General features: G+C 36.0%; 4 protein-coding genes across 6 annotated transcripts; 2 read left to right on the top strand and 2 right to left on the bottom strand.

The window, feature by feature from the left end:
• Positions 1–429: 429 nt before the first annotated feature.
• LOC125215228 (ras-related protein Rab7-like) lies at positions 430–2,240 on the bottom strand. Its single transcript, XM_048116589.2, has 7 exons — positions 2,015–2,240; positions 1,887–1,913; positions 1,697–1,796; positions 1,477–1,623; positions 1,130–1,353; positions 779–811; positions 430–679 (listed from the first exon to the last, which is right to left on the bottom strand). The coding sequence occupies exons 1-7, from the start codon at positions 2,065–2,067 to the stop codon at positions 613–615; spliced, it is 651 nt and encodes a 216-aa protein (XP_047972546.1). The 5' UTR covers positions 2,068–2,240; the 3' UTR covers positions 430–612.
• A 3,947-nt stretch (positions 2,241–6,187) lies between these two features.
• On the top strand, positions 6,188–7,627 carry LOC125216294 (putative WRKY transcription factor 45). The gene is made up of 3 exons (XM_048117969.2): positions 6,188–6,463; positions 6,580–6,726; positions 7,390–7,627. Exons 1-3 carry the CDS (start codon positions 6,234–6,236, stop codon positions 7,535–7,537), a joined length of 525 nt encoding a protein of 174 aa, XP_047973926.1. The 5' UTR covers positions 6,188–6,233; the 3' UTR covers positions 7,538–7,627.
• Positions 7,628–10,066: 2,439 nt separating this feature from the next.
• Positions 10,067–13,435, top strand: LOC125211569 (small GTPase LIP1-like). 3 transcript variants are annotated; one of them, XM_048111426.2, is made up of 8 exons: positions 10,067–10,461; positions 10,877–10,968; positions 11,053–11,194; positions 11,455–11,759; positions 12,575–12,628; positions 12,711–12,838; positions 13,044–13,257; positions 13,361–13,435. In XM_048111426.2, exons 1-7 carry the CDS (start codon positions 10,371–10,373, stop codon positions 13,237–13,239), a joined length of 1,008 nt encoding a protein of 335 aa, XP_047967383.1. In that variant the 5' UTR covers positions 10,067–10,370; the 3' UTR covers positions 13,240–13,257; positions 13,361–13,435. The 3 variants fall into 3 exon arrangements, with proteins under 3 accessions (XP_047967383.1, XP_047967382.1, XP_047967384.1); XM_048111425.2 differs by having other exon boundaries at positions 13,044–13,435; XM_048111427.2 differs by having other exon boundaries at positions 10,069–10,461; positions 13,047–13,435.
• A 4,474-nt stretch (positions 13,436–17,909) lies between these two features.
• Positions 17,910–21,360, bottom strand: LOC125209346 (ABC transporter F family member 5-like). Its single transcript, XM_089066474.1, has 9 exons — positions 20,481–21,360; positions 19,944–20,285; positions 19,626–19,766; positions 19,123–19,299; positions 18,864–19,022; positions 18,688–18,789; positions 18,454–18,582; positions 18,241–18,345; positions 17,910–18,162 (listed from the first exon to the last, which is right to left on the bottom strand). Exons 1-9 carry the CDS (start codon positions 21,342–21,344, stop codon positions 18,067–18,069), a joined length of 2,115 nt encoding a protein of 704 aa, XP_088922600.1. The 5' UTR covers positions 21,345–21,360; the 3' UTR covers positions 17,910–18,066.
• Positions 21,361–23,179: the final 1,819 nt, after the last annotated feature.

Below are 23,179 nucleotides of genomic sequence, written 5' to 3'. Positions count from 1 at the left end.
ACGACTCTTAAAATTGAAATTAATGGAATTTTTCGATTTTTATGAGCCGACCGTTGATTTTATTGATTCTCTGACTCAACCTGAATCTGTCATTGATTTCTAAATCTTTGTTAAGAATGATTGTTTGTTGTTTTGTTTCTTTTGCTTTCTCCTTTGTGTTTTGGATTCCCTAACCTTTGTGGTCGAGCATTTTGCAAATTTGTCTTTTGATAATTTGTCGATTCTTGACTTAGAGTAATCAATTTTTTTTATGCAAAAAAGGAAATAGCATGTTGATTAGTCCATTCAAAGTCATAAAATCTGAAGTACCAATTTTAAAATCCCAGATATACTTGCCACCCAAGTGATCTTGATTGAGTGCATATTGAAAATTTGTTTATTTGTTAGACTTGCATTGGACCAAAAATAAAACACAAACCAAACAATACATGTGCTTGTCTTCTGAAAATTGCAAGCTTTCACATTTAATTAATGATCAAATGTACATTAACGATGTGATGGTGCACTGAAAATGTGAGAATTGTTATAGTAATACACACAACTCCTATTATTATTAATGGAAAAAATGGATTTTACCTATCAATATATTAAGCATATATGATGATAAAATAATTAGCAAGCACATCCTCCTCTAGGAAAATCAGCTCCCGTCATAGATTCTTGAATTCTTTCAAGATCACTGCAACATTTTAATTAATTATTTAATCATCAAGACTAAATTTATAGTGCTTTTATAAAGAAAATAAGTAAATATTTAGTTGCATGGATGGAGGCTCACCAATGGGATGGCATCTCTTCATCAAGAGGCCAACTGAAACAAAAAAATTGATGTGGAATATATAAATTTATGGCAATGGTGTTCAACAAAAATTTAAATAATAATACTAGCATATTTCTAGTTATTTGGTACATGTTCATATGAAAACCAAAATTCGCGCTATCGTTCGAACTGAAAAGAAAAATTTGCACGACAACATGAACCTTTTATTGTATGAACATGAACCCCGGCACATCAACAATTTTTATAAAACAAAAACCTATCCCGCTCGATAGTTATAATTATTGAAGACCGAAGATCGTGAGTTCATATTCATGCAAAAATTCGAAGATTCAGAGGGAGAGATAGTACATGTTAATGGGATCAGTGGCTAGTGCAATCTGGGCACAATTGATGAATGCATCCTCAACATTGTAGTCTTCTTTGGCTGATGTCTCAAAATAAGGTATATTCCCTTTGGCCTCACACCACTCTCTAGCCGTCTTCTCCGACACCACCCGGCTATTTCCACCATCAACGTCCACCTTGTTCCCGATCAACACGAACGGGAACTTCTCCGGATTAGAAGGATCAACCTTCAACACACACACACACACACACAAAATCAATTAAGATAATCATATATTTAAAATCCATTTCGCGCTAGCATAAAATTACTAAAATGCCCTTTTCGGTTAAAAACAGTTTTATAGTAGTACCTGTTTGAGAAAGTCTTGGTGCCAAACTTGAAGAGTCTCGAATGACTTGAGCACGTTCACGTCGAAAACAAGAATGCAGCAATCCGCGCCCCTGTAGAACGCCACGCCCAAGCTCTGGAACCGCTCTTGCCCGGCCGTGTCCCATATCTGCTCGTTACAAAATTATAAATGGGGAACCATTATTGATCCGTTTAAAAAAAAAGAAAGAAATCTGGCTTACTTGTAAAGTCACAAGTTTGTCATCAATCTGCAACTCTTTAGTCACAAAATCAGCCCCAATTGTTGCCTTGTATTGGGCTCTAAATTTCTTGTACACATATCTAGGAAGATTATGAGTTAAACCAACAAATATATATGTAATTAATAACAATTAATAATATCAATATATCATCACTTCATGTTAAGGATACTGGTTCATCAAAGATGTTTTTCCCACCCTACAATATCATCACCATTAATCAGATATATGTCAAATAAAAAAATTACTACTATAAGATTATATACATATATATTGATATTGGAAAAAAAATAAGCATACCCACTGTCTCCAAGGAGGATGATCTTGAGCAAGCTTCTTTTTGGTGTAGTCATTGCAAAGAATGATTCAAGACTTTGTGCAGATTAATCTTGGACATATATGGACTATATTAAACCTTGATTGAAGTTTGAAAAGAAAATTAAATAATTGTAGGTGGTCATGGAAGAATCGTGCAATGCATGTCTGTAAATTGTGGATGAATTAGTAGTGGTGTCTGTCAATGAAGAAAAGTTGTGAGACAGCTTAGATTTCTGATTTTTTTAATGATCACATGTGGTGTTCCACTTCTTTAATTCTTGGTGGTTGTTCTTGCATGTAATATTTTCACAAACATGTAGGTAAATTAATATTTTATTTTTTTCCCATACACAATGGACTATTGGACTACGTAGGAAACTATGAGGAATTAGTCGGTTTATTATTTGAATGATAAATTATTGAACTATTGATTTATATCAATTTTGCAACCAATTAACATTCGGACATTGACATGCTTTGATGAGACTTACTTATGTAGTATGATCGGACATCAATTAAAATAAATATGCACTGAACAACATCATATTATATTAAATTAAATAATTTTATTTGTTGTACTCTGTTACATCTCATTTCTCATTTTCTCCATTCTACCTCAATATAAACCTCAATTCAACAAATGAAAAATTTAGTATAAACAACGTGGCTGCTTGCAATGTGATATTGTTTTAATTGATGTCCAAGAATCTCATGTAAATAAGTACTCAAACTAGGTTAGTGCCAAATCTTCATTGGTTGTAAAATCATAACAAATTAACACAATACAACATACTCCATAATTTGGTAATTTACATGTAAGATTTTAAAACTGAAACGCAAAACTGAAATTTATCGAAACTTTTGGAATTTTCGAGTAAATTGTCCTTTAAAAAAAACAAAATATAGTCATTTTGTCTGCACTTAAAAAAATCCTCCTTTCCGTGCAACTATTGTTATAGAGCTTGAATTTTACATAATTAGCCAAACAAATGTATTCGTGCAATCATGCCTATAAATTAAATATACAATCTTCATAATAAACTGAAATATACTGATTCATTTACCGATAGGTATTTTAATAATATTGGCTAGTTGTCAGTTTTAAAGTGACACCTTATAAATTATAAGTAAGAAACATTTTCTAAAAAATATTTAAATAAATATAAAATATCTCTTTATGTTTTACTACTACTACTACTTTTATACTCCTTGAAAATAATAATGATTAATATGTACTTGAAAACATATATATAGGGCGTTTCTCGACCATACGTGTACGTGTGACATCAAGAATCAAGATAATAGTTTCACCGGCAAAAGGTAGTAAGAAAAAGAAAAGGTAATCTGGAACTTTCTTGTGATTTCAAAAGTAAAGTAGATGACAATATTTACAAAGTTCAGAGATAATTGAGATGGAAACTCTATACTTTAAAAGTCAACCCCATGAACATGGTTCAATTGTAGATCGAACATTTGGAGCTTGTGGATCTCTATATAAAAGCAAGAAAATAAGCTCTAATCATTAAATAGATATGCTATGTGTGCATATTGGAGTATATGTATTATTAATTCTTTGTTCCAGCACAGCACAGACAAATTGATGCGAGTGAGCCCTTGGTGTTTAAAAAGATTTTCTTAAGGAAAGGTTGTAAGAACAGGGAAAAAGGAAAAAATGAAAAGAAAAAAAAGAAAAAAATGAGGAAATGTTATGCTATGCCCCAAAAGGCCCAAAACTTGTGTTTCATGATATTTAATTTAAATATATAAAACGGGCTAGGTTTGTGAAACAACTCAAACTTTATACTTATAAAGTTGTATTTAATTCATTATATTTTATAATTTTGTTAAATGAAGTTGTACTACTTTTTAAAGTTGTTTCGTGATATTTAACAATTTTTCAAATGTGAATTAAACAACTCAAACTTTATTATTATAATGGAAATATATAACGGGCTAGGTTTGTATAATAATCTTTTCTTCTAGCTCTTCAAGGAGATATCAGATCATTTTGGACTAACCTGAGCTATACAATAACATTCTAACTATTTAAGAAATGAGCATCAATTGATTATAGACTGGGATATTGGTATCTGAAATCATGAATTTTGGCCAAATTTTGGTATTTTTTACGAACTTTAAAATTGGTGTACAATATCACAAACTTTGCATTTTGTTTGTTATTTTCTATCTCAACTCAAATAAAATATCTTCGGAGAAAAACTAATTCTACGTGGGCAACCGTGAAATATTTATGATATTTTAGACCACTTTTTAAGTTTTTGGTAAGTAGGATAAAAGCCACGTAAAAAATCACGTTGAACTAGTAGTGCAAAGCAGGATAAAAACACACGTAAGTTAGTCGGATATGATGATTTAACCGCCATGAGAAATAACAAACAAAATGTAAAGTTTGTGATATTGTAGACTAATTTTACAGTTCGTGGGAAATATAAATATTTAGCAAAAGTTTATGGTTTTAGGGACCAATATCCCTCGTGGAATATCATGCTTGTGTCTTTGAAATGCTGTGCTTATGCAATGCAATATACTCACTCCGTCTACGAATAAGAGTCTCGTTTTTCCATTTTGGTCCGCTCACGAATAAGAGTCCCGGTTCATAATTACTATAAATGGTAAAGAGACCCTACATTCCACTAACTCATTCTACTAACATATCATTTAAAACTAATATATACAAGTGAGACCCATATACTACTAACTTTCTTCCACCAATTTTTCTTAACATTTTTTAAAACCCGCATCATTTAGAAATGTGATTCTTAATCGTGGACGGAGGGAGTATTTGTGTTTGTGATTTAATGAACTGTAGCTCTTATTTTGGATTGACGTGTACTACTATCTCATGGATTGTTTTGTTTTGGGCCTTAGTGAAATGCTAGAAAGAAGTAAAGCCCAATAACTTTGCAATACATTTCTTCTTTTATACACGAGCCCACCACACAAACTAAATGTGTATATTGACTCCATGTTTCTTCAATCTGAATTAGGATTAGTGTCTTCATGTTTTTGACATAATGCACGACACGGTACAAATAAGCACGGAATCAATGAATTATTATCAAATCTTATCATGTAATTCGTGTCCTTACTAGATCGACTCAATAAGCACATTATATCTGTGTCTGGCCCAACGTTGGAATACGCCATTACTTCTTCCGTCTCACTTTAGAGTCTCGGTTAAGTTTGGTACGGGTTTTAAGAAATGCAAAGGAAAGTTGGTGAAAAAAGATAATGGAATGTGGGTCCTACTTTTTTATATTAATTTTATAATAAAATGTGAGTGAAAAATGTGAGTGGAATGTAGGGCCTGATACCATTTATGGAATATTCCAACCGGTACTCCTAAAGCGGGACACCCAAAAATGGTAAACCGGGACTCCTAAAGTGGGACGGATGGAGTATTAATTAATACTATTACGATGATTATTATTATTATTATTATTATTATTATTATTATTATTATTATTATTATTTTAATTATCTTAATTATTAAATTTATGATTATATTTTTATTTTTTACTTTTCATATGACTCCACCATTCCTTGTCTTCACCTTCATGACTGTACTACGATGCCATCAGGTTATATCTCATTTGCAACATGCTTGAATTATTTTGTGTTGTCGAGCTCGTATCATATCATATTCTTATTATATCACTAACATCCATAAGATCAAGTCGATGATGAATTTATGTCGTGTGCGTATTTAGATTTAAATTGAATTCGTGTTTAGGATCATAATTTTTTAATAAGTCATATTCAGATTTGGTCTTTATAATTGGATTGTTATTGTATTAACTCGATAATAACACAACTTATGCAATTTACTGAGCCTAAACGTAACGTTTAAAATCCCAGTCGGCATACAACGTTAGCCCCCGTCGTGTATGGCGATCCCAGCTATGACGTATGTCCGCCAAATCTGATTGGTGGCATCAAATTAAATGACATCAGCAGCCGACGTCACCTAACTATTATCCTAACGCCACGTGTCTCCTTGTAGCTTCATGCTCTATGTCCACGAAAGGCCCCATGAAGCTGCAACCCTCACTTTTGAAGAGACAAAAAGATAAACATTCAAATTTCTTGAATAAAAAAAATCTATATTATAAAAAAGTGACTATTTCAGCAAATCAAACCAATTATTTTCCCTTCCACTTTTGTTCTAACACTTGAAAACATGTTGAAGCTAAAATCTACAACAAACACTACTCCTCAATCTCAAAACCCTAATTCTCTCAACCCTAATTGTGATCATCCACTCGAAGATCCTCTCTACTTCGACATCGCTAATTATCTCGTGTTCGATGAAGATTTTGGCTCAAACCACAATATTTCTTGTGAAAAAAGCCAAGGTGTTGTGGATTGCTCAAATGGATCTTTCACTTCACCTCCATTTGCCAATAATATGTTAGTTTTTCCTTTTGTTTTGATGCCTTTTTTCTTGATATTAGATGGGATCTCTGATTCTATGGTGATATAGATCGATATATGTTGGTAATTAATTAAGTTTTGGTGTTTCTTAGAAGGCCAAGGAGAGTAGTGGACAAGTACAAGGCACATGAGGATTGTAGATTTGCATTTAGAACAAAAACACAGCTTGAAGTAATGGATGATGGGTATAAGTGGAGGAAATATGGAAAGAAGATGGTCAAGAACAGCCCCAATCCCAGGTATATTTATTTGTGTGTTGGTTTTAAATATTTAGATCTTATGTTCTTGTAATTGATTTAACTGCTATTTAGGTATTATACATTTATAAGCATTTAAATTAATAATGAGAACTGGTTTGTTATTGATTTTATTAGTAATCAAATGATAGTTTCATATTGTAAAACACTAACTAGAGAATATAACATAGAGTTAAGAGTTTTAATGATGAATTTGATAAATATTGACCGTTAATTGAAGAAATTAAGATGGAATAAAATTGAAGAGACATGAGAATAAATATAATTTCAAATCACATTACACATATAGGTACTAGTGTTTGAGTAGGGCTCACACACAATGTCAAGTTGAGAAGGCTCAACTTGAAATGAAATATCTAATCTGTTTTGGCATTTCACCTATGAAATAGTTGTTGCTATAGTAGCATGTTGTAGTTCAATTATTTTCAATTTTTCTCATTGATGTAGTTAAATAATTAGTTTTTTTATTTAAAATTTTATGTTCCAAATGAATTAAAAAGCATATTGTTGTTGTGCACTTTTCTAATTAATGATCATATATATGTAAATATATCAATGCAAATTTAAAATGGATGATCTATCTCTCTCTCTCTCTCTCTCTCTCCAAATAAAATGATAAAATGAGAACATGTATAAAATGTGTAGGAACTATTTCAAGTGCTCAAGTGGAGGATGCAAGGTGAAGAAAAGGGTAGAAAGGGATTGTTTGGATTCAAGTTATGTGATTACCACTTATCAAGGAACACACAATCATGCCTCATCTACCTATTATTGCACTTCCTCTGCAATCTGATTAACTCACACCACTGCTTAGACAGTCTTCATGTGTATATATATATTTGCAACAAATATTAATTAATACTTATTTGGATGTTATTTGTAATTTTTTTAGCTATGAACATCTTGCGATATAATGGAGAGGTATTAGAATGAATGAAATATACTCCATATAAAACATGGGATCTTGTGTTAGACAGTGAGACACTGAGACTGCACTAAGATACAATGCAAAATCAAATGCCAACAAATTAGAATTATAAAAAAAAGTTAATTAAGTAATTTTGTACATATATATTTAGGTTTAATTTATTCTGATAAAAACTAGTACTAGAATTTTTTTATATATGAGAAAATCAAAATTATAATTGAATTGTTTTGATCTATACCAGTTAAAAATTGAAATGCAAGAGTTTGTCTTAAGTTGGTAATGTTGTCAATCGCTAAGATCCTAAATTGACAAACAATGTATTTTTTTTAAAACATTTGACTTATCCACTTTAGAATTTAATTGCTCCATAATTAAATAAATTAAAAGTGATAAGATCGAACTATATATATATATATATAGAAAGTTCCATCAAGAGAACAATTAGGTTGATACTGATAGGAGTTTGACCAAATTGTTAAATCCCAATATAGACTAGGATTATGCACTACAACAAAGTTTTCCAATAGAGAAAATTTATCAAGAATCATGACACTTATAATGTTACTATTAAATGAAAGTGCGATACGTTATATAGTACTCCCTCCGTCCCAAGGTATTAGACCAACTTTCCTTTTTGGGATGTCCCAACATATTAGACTCATTTTCTTTTTTAGCAAAAAGCTTCTATCTTATTTTATTCTCCACCTACTTTTTTCTCTCTTCTCTCCCCTACTTTTTCCCTCTCTCATACTTTACTCTCTCCACTTTAATTATTTAAATATCAATTCCTTAAATCATGTGTCCAAAAGAAGTGAGTCTAATACTCCGGGACGGAGGGAGTAGTAGTTAATATGTGTGTCACAAGAACATAGATATGTCACTAGATTTCGTGAGATTGAGAGTGTACGATAGTTAATTTTGTGACATTACTAGTGTTTGATTTATTTTTTAAAAAATAACCATAATTTAGGAAGAAAAAACATCCCTTAATTAAGCTAAGGGTAAGTTATCTTATTTTTTTGACTTTTTAGAACGTTTCTATTTATATCCTTAATTTTGACTGAGACATCAACAATACGAATGTTTTATGAAGTATGGATGATATAATTAATCGTACAAATTAGCATCCATAATAATATTAAAAAATATCATTAGTCGATCCTTTTGCTGTAGTGCATGTAAAAGTGCAACTATATTTAAATAAATTTTTATGCCTTTTTGGGCATGCACTCTTAAAGCAATAATGTGGCTGTCCTTGGCCGGCCACAAAGCAATATCCATTCTGTGTTGACTGTAAACACTTGACTCAAGTGTTTGTAACATTTCTCACTTGAAAATCATGGGTAAACTCCACTCTTGTTTTGAAGTGGTAGGAGCTTGGAGGGCTTGCGTCTTGGTGGTTCGGATGGGAGGACGTGATCGTACGTGTTTGCAAATGACTCGGAGGATGGTTCGAGGTTACCAAGGGTTAGAACGAATTGATTTCGACATTTTAATGAAAAGAAGTTTCATAAATGAGTATGATACGAAAATCACAGCAATTAGAGTATTACGGGAACGGGTTGTTAGTTGTTACAAAATGTTATAAGTGAGATTTGCTACATCTTATTATGGTTTAGCAAATTTGATCACACTGCGTTAGTAAAATTATGTAATTATTTTAATTTCTATTTCAGTAGTGGAGGAAATTTTTATTTGAAAATGTTTGAAATGAAGCTTCAATTTAATGTAAATTTCATAATCTTGCCGAATTACTATTTTCAGTTTTTCACACCAGGAATGATTTATATTCTGCATTTGTTATTTTCAAAGCATTTTACATAAGAATAAAGTTGTATATTTACACAGAATATGACTATATTCTGCATTCATGTATAATCGTGGTAAAATTTATACTATTTGCTATAGCAATTAATTGTTTTTTATTAATTGTACTACTTATTTATAGGGTAAATAGTCATTTGTATTTAAGTTTTCTCAAACTCTAACACATAATTTTCAAATAAAAATATTAAATTATGAAATTTCAATTTAAAATGACGTATAAAATAATATACTATGTGGTCACTTAAAAAAAATATTTTCTTATATTTTTGTTTATATTTATAGTATTTCTTTTCTTATTCTATTCAAACAATGTCTTTTTTAACATTGCAAGTACATATCGATTTGAATACGAATACGATTATGATAAATGAAAAAATAGAAATTTCATAATATAGTAATCTAATTTAAAAAAGATGGTATTCATAATATAGTAATCTAATTTAAAAAAGATGGTGCACGAGGATATTGTCAATCACAATAAAAGGGTATATTTAAAATGCCGAAAATTCCTTTCAAGACAGAGTCAATTTAGTTGCAGGAAATATACCAAGATACCATGTCATTTAATTGATCGAATATTTAATAATTACAAACCGATTACAAATATTGGCATGTCATTTACTTAATCGGTTGAATATATTTTCCCCCAAAAATTAGTAATTTCAAGCAATTAATCTTCCTGTTTGAAACATCTTCAATTAAGATCACTCGAACTGGAACAAATTCTCGAAAAAGCCCTATTCAGTGCCCCTTTTCGATCTCACCGCGCTTTGTGTCTCATTTACGCAGCCGATTTTGAGATTTTGGTTTGAATTTTTGGAATTGGATTTGAGTTGAGGGCCTATTTTGAGATATTGCTAGTTAGAGAGAGATGTTTTGGAGGGAGAGTATGAGGGAGAGCGGAGAAGAAAGCGGTGGCCCTCCTAGCGGCCAGGTTAGAGTGCTAGTTGTTGGAGATTCAGGTGAGCTAATGTTGTGTCCGAAATTCTCTCTTATTGTTTGTGATTCATCGTGCTTTTGTTGTTAGCGTGTTTGGATTTTGAAGCATATTCTTTGTTTGATGAAATTGAGTGATATATTGAGTCATAATGTTTCTTAAATTCTCCCAAAAAATGGTTGGAATTCATTTGTTTAGTTAAAATTGAATTGTTTTTCCTTTATTGAGGTTGTAGTTTGAACTTGCCTTCGGTTGTATCGTTGCTTGTTGATGGTGAATCGGTGATTCAATACTAGAAAGTATATATACAGCTATTTTGATCGATCAAAGTAGTGAATTAGCTATGTGATCATGAGAGGTCTCGAATTGCAAGGAGTTGATTATGTTTAAGGTTTCAGATCATGCTGTGACAATGCCTTTTGATTAATGTGTCCGTTTAGGTGTGGGGAAAAGTTCTCTTGTTCATCTGATTATGACGGGGTCGTCCATTGCTCAACCTCCTCAAACAGTTGGGTGTAACGTTGCTGTCAAGGTAATACTTGCGTATATATTCTTGAAAATGAATCTATTCTGTATACTCTGGATTGAGTTGATGTATTTCCTTTCCCATATGCAGCATGTTACATATGGAAGTTCTACGGGCTCATCAAATAACATCAGAAGCAACTTCGAGAGAGATTTCTTTGTTGAACTCTGGGATATATCGGGGCATGAAAGATACACTGACTGCCGGTCTCTTTTCTATTCTCAAATTAATGGTATATAAAAAACATTTTTCTCTTAATATTTTCTTTGAATTGAGTAATTTGTGCCTTTCTGTTAGCTGATCTTTCTGAACAATTACTTGCTATTTTAAGTTGATTACTCTTTTATGATAATGGTTTTCTGCTTAGTTGATTTTAATTGGTTATAGTACTTCATTGAAGTTTAGTTTGTTTAAAATTTTCTTAAGTTTAATTGTTTGATGCTTGACTATAAGTCCCTTTTTCTCCTTTTGTCACATGATCTTTGATTTTAGGTGTTGTGTTTGTTCATGATCTTTCTCAAAGAAGGACCAAGAGTAGCTTGAGCAAATGGGCAGCTGAAATATCCGCAACTGGTACATTCTCGGCTCCTTTATCATCTGGAGGTCCTGGTGGGCTTCCTGTTCCGTATATTGTTGTCGGAAATAAAGCAGACATTTCGGCAAAAGATGGTGCACGAGGAAGCAGTGGTAATCTTGTTGATGTAGCTCGACAGTGGGCTGGAAAGCAGGGCTTGCTCCCATCGAGCGAGGACCTTCCTTTGGTTGAGAGCTTCCCTAGCAGTGGAGGCCTTCTGGCAGTACGTCCGGCTTTCTTGCTGCGTTCATTTCAATTCATTTATCTAGTTGATGAGTTGCCCTTGACAGTGCATAAACCTTTCTGCTACCTACATTTGTTCATGAAATCAGTAGTAGTAATATAATTTGTGAATAAAAGAAAAGGAAATTTCATAACCTTTTAGATCTAGGAAAAGTTCCTATAATTTTCCAACAGAGCGATGAAATTTAATCTACTTTGTGGCAAAAGCATTGCAAAACATATCTGTCTTCTCTACTCTGCTTTAGTTGTGTTTTTAGTTTCTAAGGCAGGCATATGATTCAAAATCGTTTAATTAATAAGTTCGGTAGCTGAGTTGGTAGCTACAACATGGGAGAATTATAGAAGGGCTTTGTTATTAAGTTGGTAGCTATATTGAACATAGTCAAAAGTGCTTGGTGATATCGGTTTAATTATACTAGTGTCTAACTATGGAGTATGGGGGTATTGGTCTTCTAGGCTTCCAGCACTTGTTGATCTGAATTTGGAGTTTGTAGAACCTATTTGTAGTGTGTTTGATAATGTAAGTTTTTAATTTATTCTCTTCTTAGTACAGTAATTTCTCCTAGTGAACTAAACAAAAGTCGGCATTGATTTTATGAAAATAAATGGGAAAGCAAGGACTCTGGTGAATATGATTTTTCGAGGTTTCAACCTCATTACCATTTGGATTATAGATTATAGTATTTGCTTATATTGCCATGGTTTTGATTCCCAGTTGGATGTGTAGTAGTATGATAAAATCTGCCTTACTAGTTTCATATTGATGTGTTAACAATTTTTGGTTTCTAAATGCAGTCTGCCAAGGAAGCCAGATATGACAAGGAGGCCCTGATGAAATTTTTCCGAATGGTTCTGTACTTGTGCTCCCACTTGTTACTTATTGTCTGCTGCAAAACTTTTGTTTAAATGAGTTGTATATTTTGCGTGACAGTTGATCAGAAGGAGATATTTTCCGGATGAATTGTCTAGTTCAACCCCGTGGTCTGCCCAAGTCAAAGGCTCGTTTCCTGGGCCTGGTGAGATTTCCAGCGATGATGACCAGCAGTATAAAAATTCAAGGTACGACATACGCAACACAGCTAAGCATTGTATGTTCGAATTGCCTCAAGTTTTGTGCTCATTTTTCTATGTTCAGCTTGACCGCGTATTATTTTCATATAAATTTTCGTACATGCTAAGATAAGATGAGAAGAAACAAAATAGTATTGCTGAACTAGTTTCCAGTCTCCATATGGCATACTTCTTACTCATCTTATTCTGTTAGTAGCGCTTTAGGTCAGCCGTACAAGTATGATGTACTTCCTCCACTTCCTGCTCAGCACAACTTGACACCGCCTCCGACACTTTATCCTCAGCAGCCTATGTCGAAACCAGACAATTACAACATCCCAGCATTTGCCAGGACAAATTCTGAGGATTATGCTCGTGCAAGATCAAGGCGTACAGATATTAACGTGTGATCATTCCTTATAGTATATGTATGTACTCATCCTCTAATGCAATAATTTCGGAGTACTTTTGTTTAACAGATAGTACTTCTTTTCCGATCAGTTTTATGCTCACATTTGACAACGTGTGCAGGTTAAAATCGGTTACTCGTTTACACTTTATGTATATTTGATATCTATATGTAATCGGCTTTAGTTTTTTTCAGTATTTACGATAAGTATGATTGGGCTACCGTGTGTACATGAAGTGTGTTCTAACTTCTAAATCAAAACCAAAAATGATGTTTCCTCTTTGAAATATGGTGAGCTCTTGAAAATAAAAATGGTGAGTGCTTGTTCTTTGATTTTTTAGTTACCAAGACAGTAACATATGGCTTCATTTTAATAAAATTCTCTGTATATTTGATAAATTATATCTATAGATCATAATCGATCATATGGCTTATGTCGCTTGAATATGAGATTATAAAATGCACACAACAAAAACGGTTGTCCCAAGCTTTCACGCAGAAGAAGACTAGGTGACAACAAAAATAAAAATGAAATAATATGATGCTAATTACTAAATGTCTTTGCTATACGCTTTCACATCTTTAATATATTAAAATCATAAATAACGTTGTGACTTGAATAAAACTCAAGAAGATGTGGCATTTTTAAAAATTTTATACAGACATTTTAAAATGTGTGTGAACCAAAATAGTATATTTAATTGAAGATAAATCCCGAATTTTATAGGAACGTTCCAGTGGTTTTGGAGATTCCTGACCCATAAACGAGCGGTTCTACTTCTATGGAATTTGAGCAACGCATTAGCTAATAGTTGAACTAAAATATCACTAAAATCTTTATTTTCTTTCTATTTACTTTATTTTTTTTTTCTATTTTAACTATTTATTATCATTTTCAGCTATTCTCAAGCTGAGTGAATGAAATTAGTGAAGGCCAGAGGGAGTACTTAGTCAAAAATCCATAGGTTTTGATTAATTTGTTTCGATCTATAGGTAGAAATAAAAGTAAAATTATTTATTTAAATTATTAATTGGGCATAATCTATATAAAACTTTTAAGATAAGTTTGAATAAAGAACCCTGATTAAAAACCATAATTGTGAAAATAATAGACTGATTAAAAACCTTATTTGCAAAAATAACTAATATATTAAAAATGAATACACATGTTCATCAATTTATAAATATTCGTATCACATAAACCTTCATCTGTTACGAAAAACCCGACTAAAAATAAAAACCATAATTACAAAAATAGTAGCACATTAACAAATATAATTGAGGTAATGAATAGATTAAACACGAATGCAACGGTTATTAATTTATGAAAATGAACCTTAAACACTTTCTCTCTTAAAAAAAGTCGATCAATGTAGCATGTTTCATTCTCTCTTAAAAAAAACCCTTGATAAAAAACCTAGTTCGATGCCGGAAACCACCTAGACGGCATCGGCATCGGCACCTAGGAATTCAATTTTTTGAATTTCAATATACAAAAGTGATGATGTGCACATCCCCATTCCATCTCCCTCCGCAAAAACATGGGCATCAACTCTTGGTTGGATAGTTTGTTCACCATGTAAATTTATTTGGTATTGATCAAAAGATACGGGAAAAATAAACTAATTATTTTTTTTATGGTTCTGAAATTTTTTAGGTTTAGTATGTTATGTAAATTTAATTTGTTTCTGCTTGTAATGGATTCTATCATCTCAACTCTGTGATTTACTATACTATTTTAGTAACCCGCTTTCAAAAGTGATGACTTAATTCACAAACGAAAGTGTGCTTAAGAGTTAGGACTATGTTTGAAAATAAAATGATACTCCCTTTAAATTAAAGTAAAAATTTAAAAAGGTTTAACAAATATGATGTTGGTGATCTAAAAAAAACACGTTTTAAGTTCTCATCTTATACAAAATGATACACTCATATTTATAGTCAATCTCTACATATCTAAATTTTTTTCCATGAAAATCTAAACATTTTATTATAAATATCTATATTGAGATAATTCTACTTAAAGTATTTAAATATTCTAATACCTAATTCTAGAGAATTCTAGTGTTACATAATATCCAAATTTAGATAAGACTATGCAAATATTCGTATAGTATAAGAGCATCCGCAATGGTGCATAGGCCAGCTATAGGCCAGCCATTCTCTCCTCTGCCACATCAGCAATACTAAAAAAACCACCTGTCACGTCAGATTTAGGCCAGCCATAGGCCAGCCGCAATAAAAATAATTCAAAATATACTACATTTACGGAATTGAAATTGCGATATACGGAATTAAATTTACGACACATATACGGGAAAAATAATCCATTTCATTAAAAAAAAAGTACAAAGATTTAAAAAAAAAAAGTACATGATTTTTTTTTAAAAAAAAGGGCTTCAACAAACGAGGCCCGCCACTCTCTACTCCTCATCGCCGTCGCCGTCGCCGTCGTCCTCGTCGTCGTCGTCGCCGCCGTCGCCGCTGCCGCCGCCCGTGGTATCTGAGCCCACGTCGGAACCCCCCAGCCGTGACCTCGCCATCTCTAGATCAGCACGTATGCTCTCGAGCATCTCGTGCAGAAACCTCTTCTCCGTGGGGTCAGTGGCGTTCTTCCACTCTCGGAAGACCTGTAACATCTGAGCCCGCGTTTGGTTACGCGAATGGAGAGCGTACTCGAGTGGGGCGGGTGGGAGGGCGGAGGACTGGACCTCGCGGGGTGATAGGGGGGATCCGCCCCTCGCAGCCCGCTGCGCCCGCTTGTGTCCAATCGGGCGGGGGCGACCAGTAAAAGAAGGAGGGGATGGAAACTCCTCAGCATCCGGGGGGGAGGTCGTGGGATCCGCCGCTGCTGCCGCTGTAGTCGCCGCTATAGTTCAGTCGCTGCTTCTTCGGCCACCCAACGTCGCACCCCGCCCGGAACTTCTCCGAGTCCTTCAGCAACAAGAAGCACTCCCAGAAGGTGAACTCCTTATACTTTCCCTCCAAGGGGAACTGACTCGCGGCTATCCTCCGGGCGTCATCCTCAGTCTGCCCACTTCTGAGCTGACGGAGGGCGTTGGCGTACAAATTCGCAAAACGGCCCACCGCGGCCCTGGTGCGCTCCCACCCCTTCCGGACCTCCTCGTTGCTGAAGTCCTTCCCGTGCGGGCAGTGGTTCTTATAGGCAGCCCTGATCTTCGCCAACATGTTGACGACCCGCTGGTTGTTCGCAACCAGTGGATCGTCGCACACCTCCAACCACCCCTTGGCCACCGCGGCGTACTCATCCTCCGTCCACTTCCTCCGGCCAGTGGCAGCGGGCTGCGATGACTCGACGACCGCCTTGCCCTTCCCCTTCCCCCTCGTCTTCTTCCTCGGCACGGCCGGCGTCGCTGGAACGGGAGTATCATCGTCCCCGAGATCGATCCCCATATCATGCAATGACAGAAGGTCATCGCCAGAGAACTGCGTCTCCACCGGGGTCGACGTGTGGGACGAAGCCGTCAAAAAATCAAGCGAGGGCCGATATACCGCGTCCCCTCCCGGTGACCCCTGCACCCCCCCCGGCATCCCGGGATGCATACCGTGCGGCATCCCCCCCGGCATCCCCCCCTGCCACATCATCCCCATCATCTGCTGCAGCATCATCTGCTGCTGCATCTGGGGCATACCCCCCCACCCTGGCGCTGACTGCCCGCCGCTCCCCTGCCCGCCGCCCGGCATCCCCCACGGCATACCCCCCCGGCATATCCTCCTGGTTCCCCCCCATCGCCCTCCCCCCCCGGCGCACCAGCCATCATCCCCATCATTTGATTCCAAGGGATGTTAAATCCCGGGTCCATCTGCCCCCATCCAGATCCCACGGGTACTGTGGGAGTCTGAGAGCCGCTCGTCGCCGGACTGGACTCGTTGTTGTGATCCATCACTCGATGATGCTCTTGAACAGAAACTTAGAGAGAGAGAAAACTCGTTAAAACAAGTGGTGCAAATGAAAATGAAACGAAAATCGTGTTTATATATGATTTAAAAAAAAATATTAAAAAAAAATCGAAAATCGGCGCTGGCCGATCGGGCCTCCACAATGGCGGCTAGCCGATCGGCTAGCGTTTCGGCCAGCGACGAGCGATCGGCGAGCCCACGCCGATCCGCTCGCCGATTTTGCGCTGGCCGACTGCAATGGTTCGGCTAGCCGATCGGCCAGCGCGACGAATCGGCTAGCCGGTCGCTAGCCGACCATTGCGGATGCTCTAATGTCTTGATATTTTTATTACAAAAAGTTAATTTTCTTTTATTCCAATAATTAGCCTCTAATATCACAAAAAATTCAAAAATTTTAATTTTTACTAGTACGAATTTTAACTTGTCATCTTCTCGAACTTCGTCTTAGGTGCTGATTTCCCATTTGCGAGATTAGGTGGCAAATTTTACTACGTGGCTTGTCGGGAAGTTGACGTGGAGTACTTTGATTTCCCATTTGCGAGATTAGGTGGCAAATTTTAGCTTCGTGGCTTGTCGGGAAGTTGATGTGGAGTACTTGCAAATAATCGAATTATAATTCCCCATCCGCGTACCAAAAGGCTCACCAACATTATTTCCCTCAAAACATATAATATTGTATCAATATTCTAAAAAATATCTTTTAAGAGGAAGACACTTTTCTTCATATAATCCATAAAAAGAAGCATGGACTTTGAGAAGTTAACTGCAGAAATTTCATAAGATTGTATGTTTATACAAGTCATGATGTTCTTACTGATACAAGTTACCTATGTATGTAATTTCCAAATGAACAACATATACTAATTGAGCTATCATCCCCCCTAACTCTAATGCATATGACTCTCTTTCATTTCCATCTTTTAGCATTTTTATGTCCTTTGGATTTCTGCTTAGCAGCTTGAAACGCCTGCATCTTCTGCTTCTTCCGAGCTTCCCTCTCCGCCTGCTCGTAAAACAATAGCCCACACACATTGTGAGGTTACTTAACAAATGACCTAACAATCTCCAGCTTCATACATACCTTTGTCATCTTGGATTTGGATTTAGCTTTTGGAGACTTCTCCTCTAACTCGGCCTCCCTTTCGAGCTCCCTTTCTCTTGCTTCTAGGTTCTTCTCCAGATAATACTACGAGCATCAAAACAAATAATTACAGTGTCGATATTCTAAAAAATCGTATAAGAGGATGACAGTTTGATATAATCCATCAACAAAGAAGCGTGGACTTTGAATTACATTGTAGTCTCCTGCATAGTCCTGTATCGTCCCATCTTTTATTTCCAATACTCGATTAACAATTTGGCGAATGAAATATCTGTCGTGTGAAACAGTGATGACAGTCCCTCGGTACTCATTGATCGCCTCCTGATAAGTAAACATACCAAATCAAGAAAGAGTATCATGAATGTAATCGGAAATACTCCATCCTTCCAAAAAAAAGTGATACGTATGGGGGGTTAGAAAGCAAACCTCAAGCATCTCTTTTGTGGGTATGTCCAAATGGTTGGTAGGTTCATCCAAAACTAGAAGTGTTGAAGGTGTGACCATGAACTTGCAAAATGCAAGCCGGGCCTGTCGAAGGAAATCTAAATTCAGCTCCAACAGAATATTGCAACGAAACAATTACCATAGAAATGGATGTATACCTTCTCACCACCACTGAGAAAGGAAACCTTCCGGTCAAGCATATCCGCCTTGAAGTTGCAGCGACCTAGGAGACCCTTTATGTCATCGAGTCTCCAGTCTTCTGCAACTTCACCAACAGTTTCTATCACTGTCTTGTCCAGATCAAGGGCCCCCGCCTGCAAAAGGGATTGGGTGTCTTAAACCAAATAGAATAAGTGAAAACAGACGACAAATACCCATTTTTTTAGAAAGACATGGTAAATAGCAAAAACATTCCTGATTTTGCTCAAAATAGTTTGGTAAGACATTGTGCTCCCCAAGCAAAACTTCACCTCGGTCTGGCTTTACCATCCCCATAATCAGTTTCAGCAACGTACTTTTTCCACACCCGTTTGGACCAAGAATAGCAAGTTTCTCTCCCCTTTCGACTGTCAAGTTTGCATTCTTAAACAGAACCTGGGAAACGATTATTACATGAATGGAGCAAAGAAAGATGGCTGGTAGTAATGAAATAAACCCCATAAACAGAAAACATTCGCTAGTAGGGAAACAATTTTTTCATGAACTCCATAGAAATAGAACTTGCATATCTAATGCCTCACATAGAGTAAACTCTAGTTCTTCGTTTTGGAACAGATTCAATTCGTATGACAAACTATATGCTTAATGGCCACATGACTGATATGCTGAGACACAGAGTTCAGAATTTCGAAGCACTGAAATAAGTCCTGAATTCAAAGGAACAAGATCTCTATATAAAAGCTTTAGTACAAGTCAATTACCTTATCCTCAAAGCTGAAATCGAGGTTTTTCATAGTCACCACAGTTCGACCACTTCTTCCTCGCTCTGGGAACCTAATTCTGATCTGCTTTCGAATAAAAGGTTTCTCAACTTGCTCCTCATCCTTGAGTTTTTCGAGCTTCTGTTTCCACCACAATTTAAAAGACAAGAAGAAATTCTCAAGAACATAACAAGAATCATAAAATTGCGACTTACTACATGTCTTGAAAGTTGAAAAATGCGGGGGAGGTTAGAAAATCGGAAAGTATGAGACTATACTTAAGATCAAATACAATTGAACAATAGATTTAACACAGACCTTTTCAGCAGTAGAAGCACGGCCAGCATTAGCTCCTGCACTCAACCGGTTAATGAGCTCTCTAGTGTGTCCAATCTCCTTAAGCTGTTTCTCCCATGCACCAAACTGAGCTTCAACCCATGCCGCCTTTGCAATAACATAATCTGAGTAATTTCCCATATATGTTCTCGAAACACCCATGTCCGTTTCAACAATCTTAGTACACAACTGATCAAGGAAAGCCCTATCATGGGATATGATCACCATTGGCACATCTTGCCTCTTCAGGTAACCCTCGAGCCACTGAATCGTATCAAGATCAAGGTGATTTGTAGGTTCATCCAAGAGCAACAGGTCAGGATCCTGCAAATAATCTCACAGACGATTAACAACAACAACAACAACAACAGCTACATAAGTCATGTCAAATGCAGTCTAATCACACTTCTAAACCATTACAAGCAGCACAACCAACTCAAAACTATAACAAGCAGCACTATGAACTCAAAACTAATTCAAACATAGTTAAAAATCTAATCCTCACATGGCTAATGATACCTGCAGCAATATCTTGCCAAGTGACATCCTCATCTGCCACCCTCCGCTGAACGATCCAACGTGCTTATCCGCGTCCTCAGGTGCAAATCCGAGCGCAGGCATCAGCTTACTGATCTTGACATGAACCTCATCCAAATCCACAGCTTGAGCCCTGCACTGCAGCAAATCAAACTCATCCAACAGTCTCCCCATCAGCTCCATATCATCCACAGACCTCTCCAGCGCCTTCTGCACCTTCTCCAGCCTCTCAAAGACCTCCATTTCCTCCTCAAACGCGCTCAAAAACTCGTCCCACACAGTCCTACAATCCAAGACCTCAAATTCCTGGCTCAAGAATGCAACTTTCATGTTATCCTTCGCTTTGATCACAGTCCCAGAATCGGGTTCTTCCAAACCCGATATAATCCTCAACTGGGTCGTTTTCCCCGCGCCATTAACGCCGACAAGTCCAACCTTTCCCCCCCTTTTCACTTCCCAGCTAATGTCTTTCAACACTGTCACGCCTTTATAGCTCTTGCTCACGTTTTCTAGCCTTACCCCCGACGAAATGGAAGAGGCCCCGGTGAGAATTTTGTTGCCGCGGTTGTAATTGTTGATTGATTGTGCGGAGCTGTGATCGGAGAAGAGGGATTCGATATCTTCGCGGTCTCCTTGCTGAAGAGCGGCGGTGGGGGTGGCAATTGAGGTTGATTTGGAGGAAATTCGACGTGGGTTTTTCCTGAAGGGCGGGGTGTGGAGGAGTGTGGCGGAGATGGGGCGGAGATGGGGCTGCCGGACGGCGGGGATGGATTCGGGAAGGGGGATTTTTCCGATGAGAAATGGAGATTTTAGGCCTATTAATTGGAGGTTTGTTGATAATTCCATTATTAATTTCGTGTTAAGAATTACTACTATGAATCTTGTTTGCATGAAATGTATATATAAATAAAAAATAATTGTAATTTATACATTTATGGACTAATTATTTACTTTGTTTAAGTAGAACATTTAGTTCTAGTCTAACATTAAAAAATATTATTAATATTATAGTTGTATAAAAGTATAAAGATCACAGTTAATTTATTCAAGAATCATAAGAATTAATACTCCTGATAATTCCTATGGTCTATTCGTGTAAATTTAAGTCTTGTTTCAAGCAATCAATTAGATTGTGGTGCATATCCCCAATAATTTACAAGCCACGTTAGACCAAAATTTCTACACCATGCATTAGCCACGTGTACATTCTGGAATTAATGATATTCAAATCCGCCAAATTCATGAAATTTCAAAATTTTGACATTCTAGCAAATTCGATGTTACACGACTCATTTATATATGGACTAAAAATTTCGTTCATTTTCTCACTCCACATAATAATTAGATAAACTTTGACACGTTAATTTAACTGAGTCGGAAAATTAAGTGTTTTTATTTTGCTTACGGTTGAATATTACGTATCATTTTGATCATGAGTTATAGTGTTGGAGAGAAATTGAGATGTCCACAATCAAGGGAAAAAATCAAATTACCATATAGAATAGAATATTTTCCTTATTCTAGATTACCACGTATAGCATTTCATAGCATACAAAAGGATGTAATCAATTGAATAACACAATATATACTTCACCGATCTTTTCATCACATTATTCCATTACAATCAAATATATAGCAATGAACAATCATGTTTTGACAGAGTTTCTTGATGTTTTGACTGCACCTGTGCATTCCCTCTTGAGATGCCGAACTGTCTGCAAATTCTGGTGCAAGGTAATCGATTCTCCATCTTTCAGAAAATTACATAATTACAACAACAACAATGACAAATCAATATTTTTAGAATGTAAAAGTTATTTGAATGCTCGGAATATTATAGTGAGAAGTTACTTGGAGAGGTCATTATCATTCTCATATAAAAGCGAGCACTTCGAAGACAAAGAATCAGCCTGGAATGGCAATAACAACAACTTAGGGCATATGGGCCGGTTAAGGGTCCAATCTGCTTCGACTGCACAACACTTAGTAAGCAGCCTATAGCCATATGCAACCCTGTTTTGGGCCAACTCAAGCTTCTCCATTCACAACTCCTCTCTCATGTCAAATATCGTGGACGAAGATTACAAAGTTGTGCAACTGTTGTCGTGCAGGTCACACAACCGTATCCACACCCATGTGTACCTAGGAAGGGCAGATTGTTGGAGGGAGTTGGCCGACAACGGCATGCTTGATGATCTAGAACTTGTCGAGGAGAGTCCCATAAAATCTAAGCCAAAGTATAATGACTACTTTGCACATTGGCGCGTGTACCGTATGGACTGTAGTTGGGAGATACTAAAATTGGACATGATGAATGAAGTGTTTGAGACTATCAGAATTCCGATGGATCATAAATATAGTATGATTTTTTGCAGAAGATGAGTGCTCGTTTGTGCGATTTGATTTAATAACGTGGTGGATGGAGATTTATGAAACGAGATGTGAAGGAAGGGAATTGAGTTGGATTCGTGTGAAGAGTTACGAACAAGAGTATCCCTTTTGTGATGTACATCCATATGAGGTCAAGGATACGATGATTTTTTTGGAGTATCGCGACTCTATGTTTATGTATGATTATCATAAAAAGTACATCGTCTGCAAGGTGTCCACGTTGCGTAAACGTTACTACTTTACACGTAAGTTTATTGTGTATAGCGGCAGCTTCGATTCACTTGAAAATT

This window comes from Salvia hispanica, chromosome 3, assembly GCF_029641045.1.
Source record: "Salvia hispanica isolate PSC_SH4W2 chromosome 3, Shi_PSC_v1, whole genome shotgun sequence".
Taxonomy (NCBI): Eukaryota; Viridiplantae; Streptophyta; class Magnoliopsida; order Lamiales; family Lamiaceae; genus Salvia; species Salvia hispanica.
This window is presented reverse-complemented; position numbering and strand designations above follow the sequence as displayed.

Excerpts from the sequence above, each read along its gene's own strand:
- LOC125215228 (XM_048116589.2), bottom strand. The coding sequence starts at position 2,067 with ATGACTACACCAAAAAGAAGCTTGCTCAAGATCATCCTCCTTGGAGAC. Across the intron at positions 1,354-1,476 it reads ACCAAGACTTTCTCAAACAG|GTTGATCCTTCTAATCCGGA; the intron begins GTACTACTATAA and ends TGTGTGTTGAAG. Across the intron at positions 680-778 it reads GAAGAGATGCCATCCCATTG|TGATCTTGAAAGAATTCAAG; the intron begins GTGAGCCTCCAT and ends AAAATGTTGCAG.
- LOC125216294 (XM_048117969.2), top strand. The coding sequence starts at position 6,234 with ATGTTGAAGCTAAAATCTACAACAAACACTACTCCTCAATCTCAAAAC. Across the intron at positions 6,464-6,579 it reads CCTCCATTTGCCAATAATAT|AAGGCCAAGGAGAGTAGTGG; the intron begins GTTAGTTTTTCC and ends GGTGTTTCTTAG. Across the intron at positions 6,727-7,389 it reads AAGAACAGCCCCAATCCCAG|GAACTATTTCAAGTGCTCAA; the intron begins GTATATTTATTT and ends TAAAATGTGTAG.
- LOC125211569 (XM_048111426.2), top strand. The coding sequence starts at position 10,371 with ATGTTTTGGAGGGAGAGTATGAGGGAGAGCGGAGAAGAAAGCGGTGGC. Across the intron at positions 10,462-10,876 it reads GCTAGTTGTTGGAGATTCAG|GTGTGGGGAAAAGTTCTCTT; the intron begins GTGAGCTAATGT and ends GTGTCCGTTTAG. Across the intron at positions 12,839-13,043 it reads CAGCAGTATAAAAATTCAAG|TAGCGCTTTAGGTCAGCCGT; the intron begins GTACGACATACG and ends TTATTCTGTTAG.
- LOC125209346 (XM_089066474.1), bottom strand. The coding sequence starts at position 21,344 with ATGGAATTATCAACAAACCTCCAATTAATAGGCCTAAAATCTCCATTT. Across the intron at positions 19,300-19,625 it reads ATTTCAGCTTTGAGGATAAG|GTTCTGTTTAAGAATGCAAA; the intron begins GTAATTGACTTG and ends ATCGTTTCCCAG. Across the intron at positions 19,023-19,122 it reads CAAACTATTTTGAGCAAAAT|CAGGCGGGGGCCCTTGATCT; the intron begins CAGGAATGTTTT and ends CAATCCCTTTTG.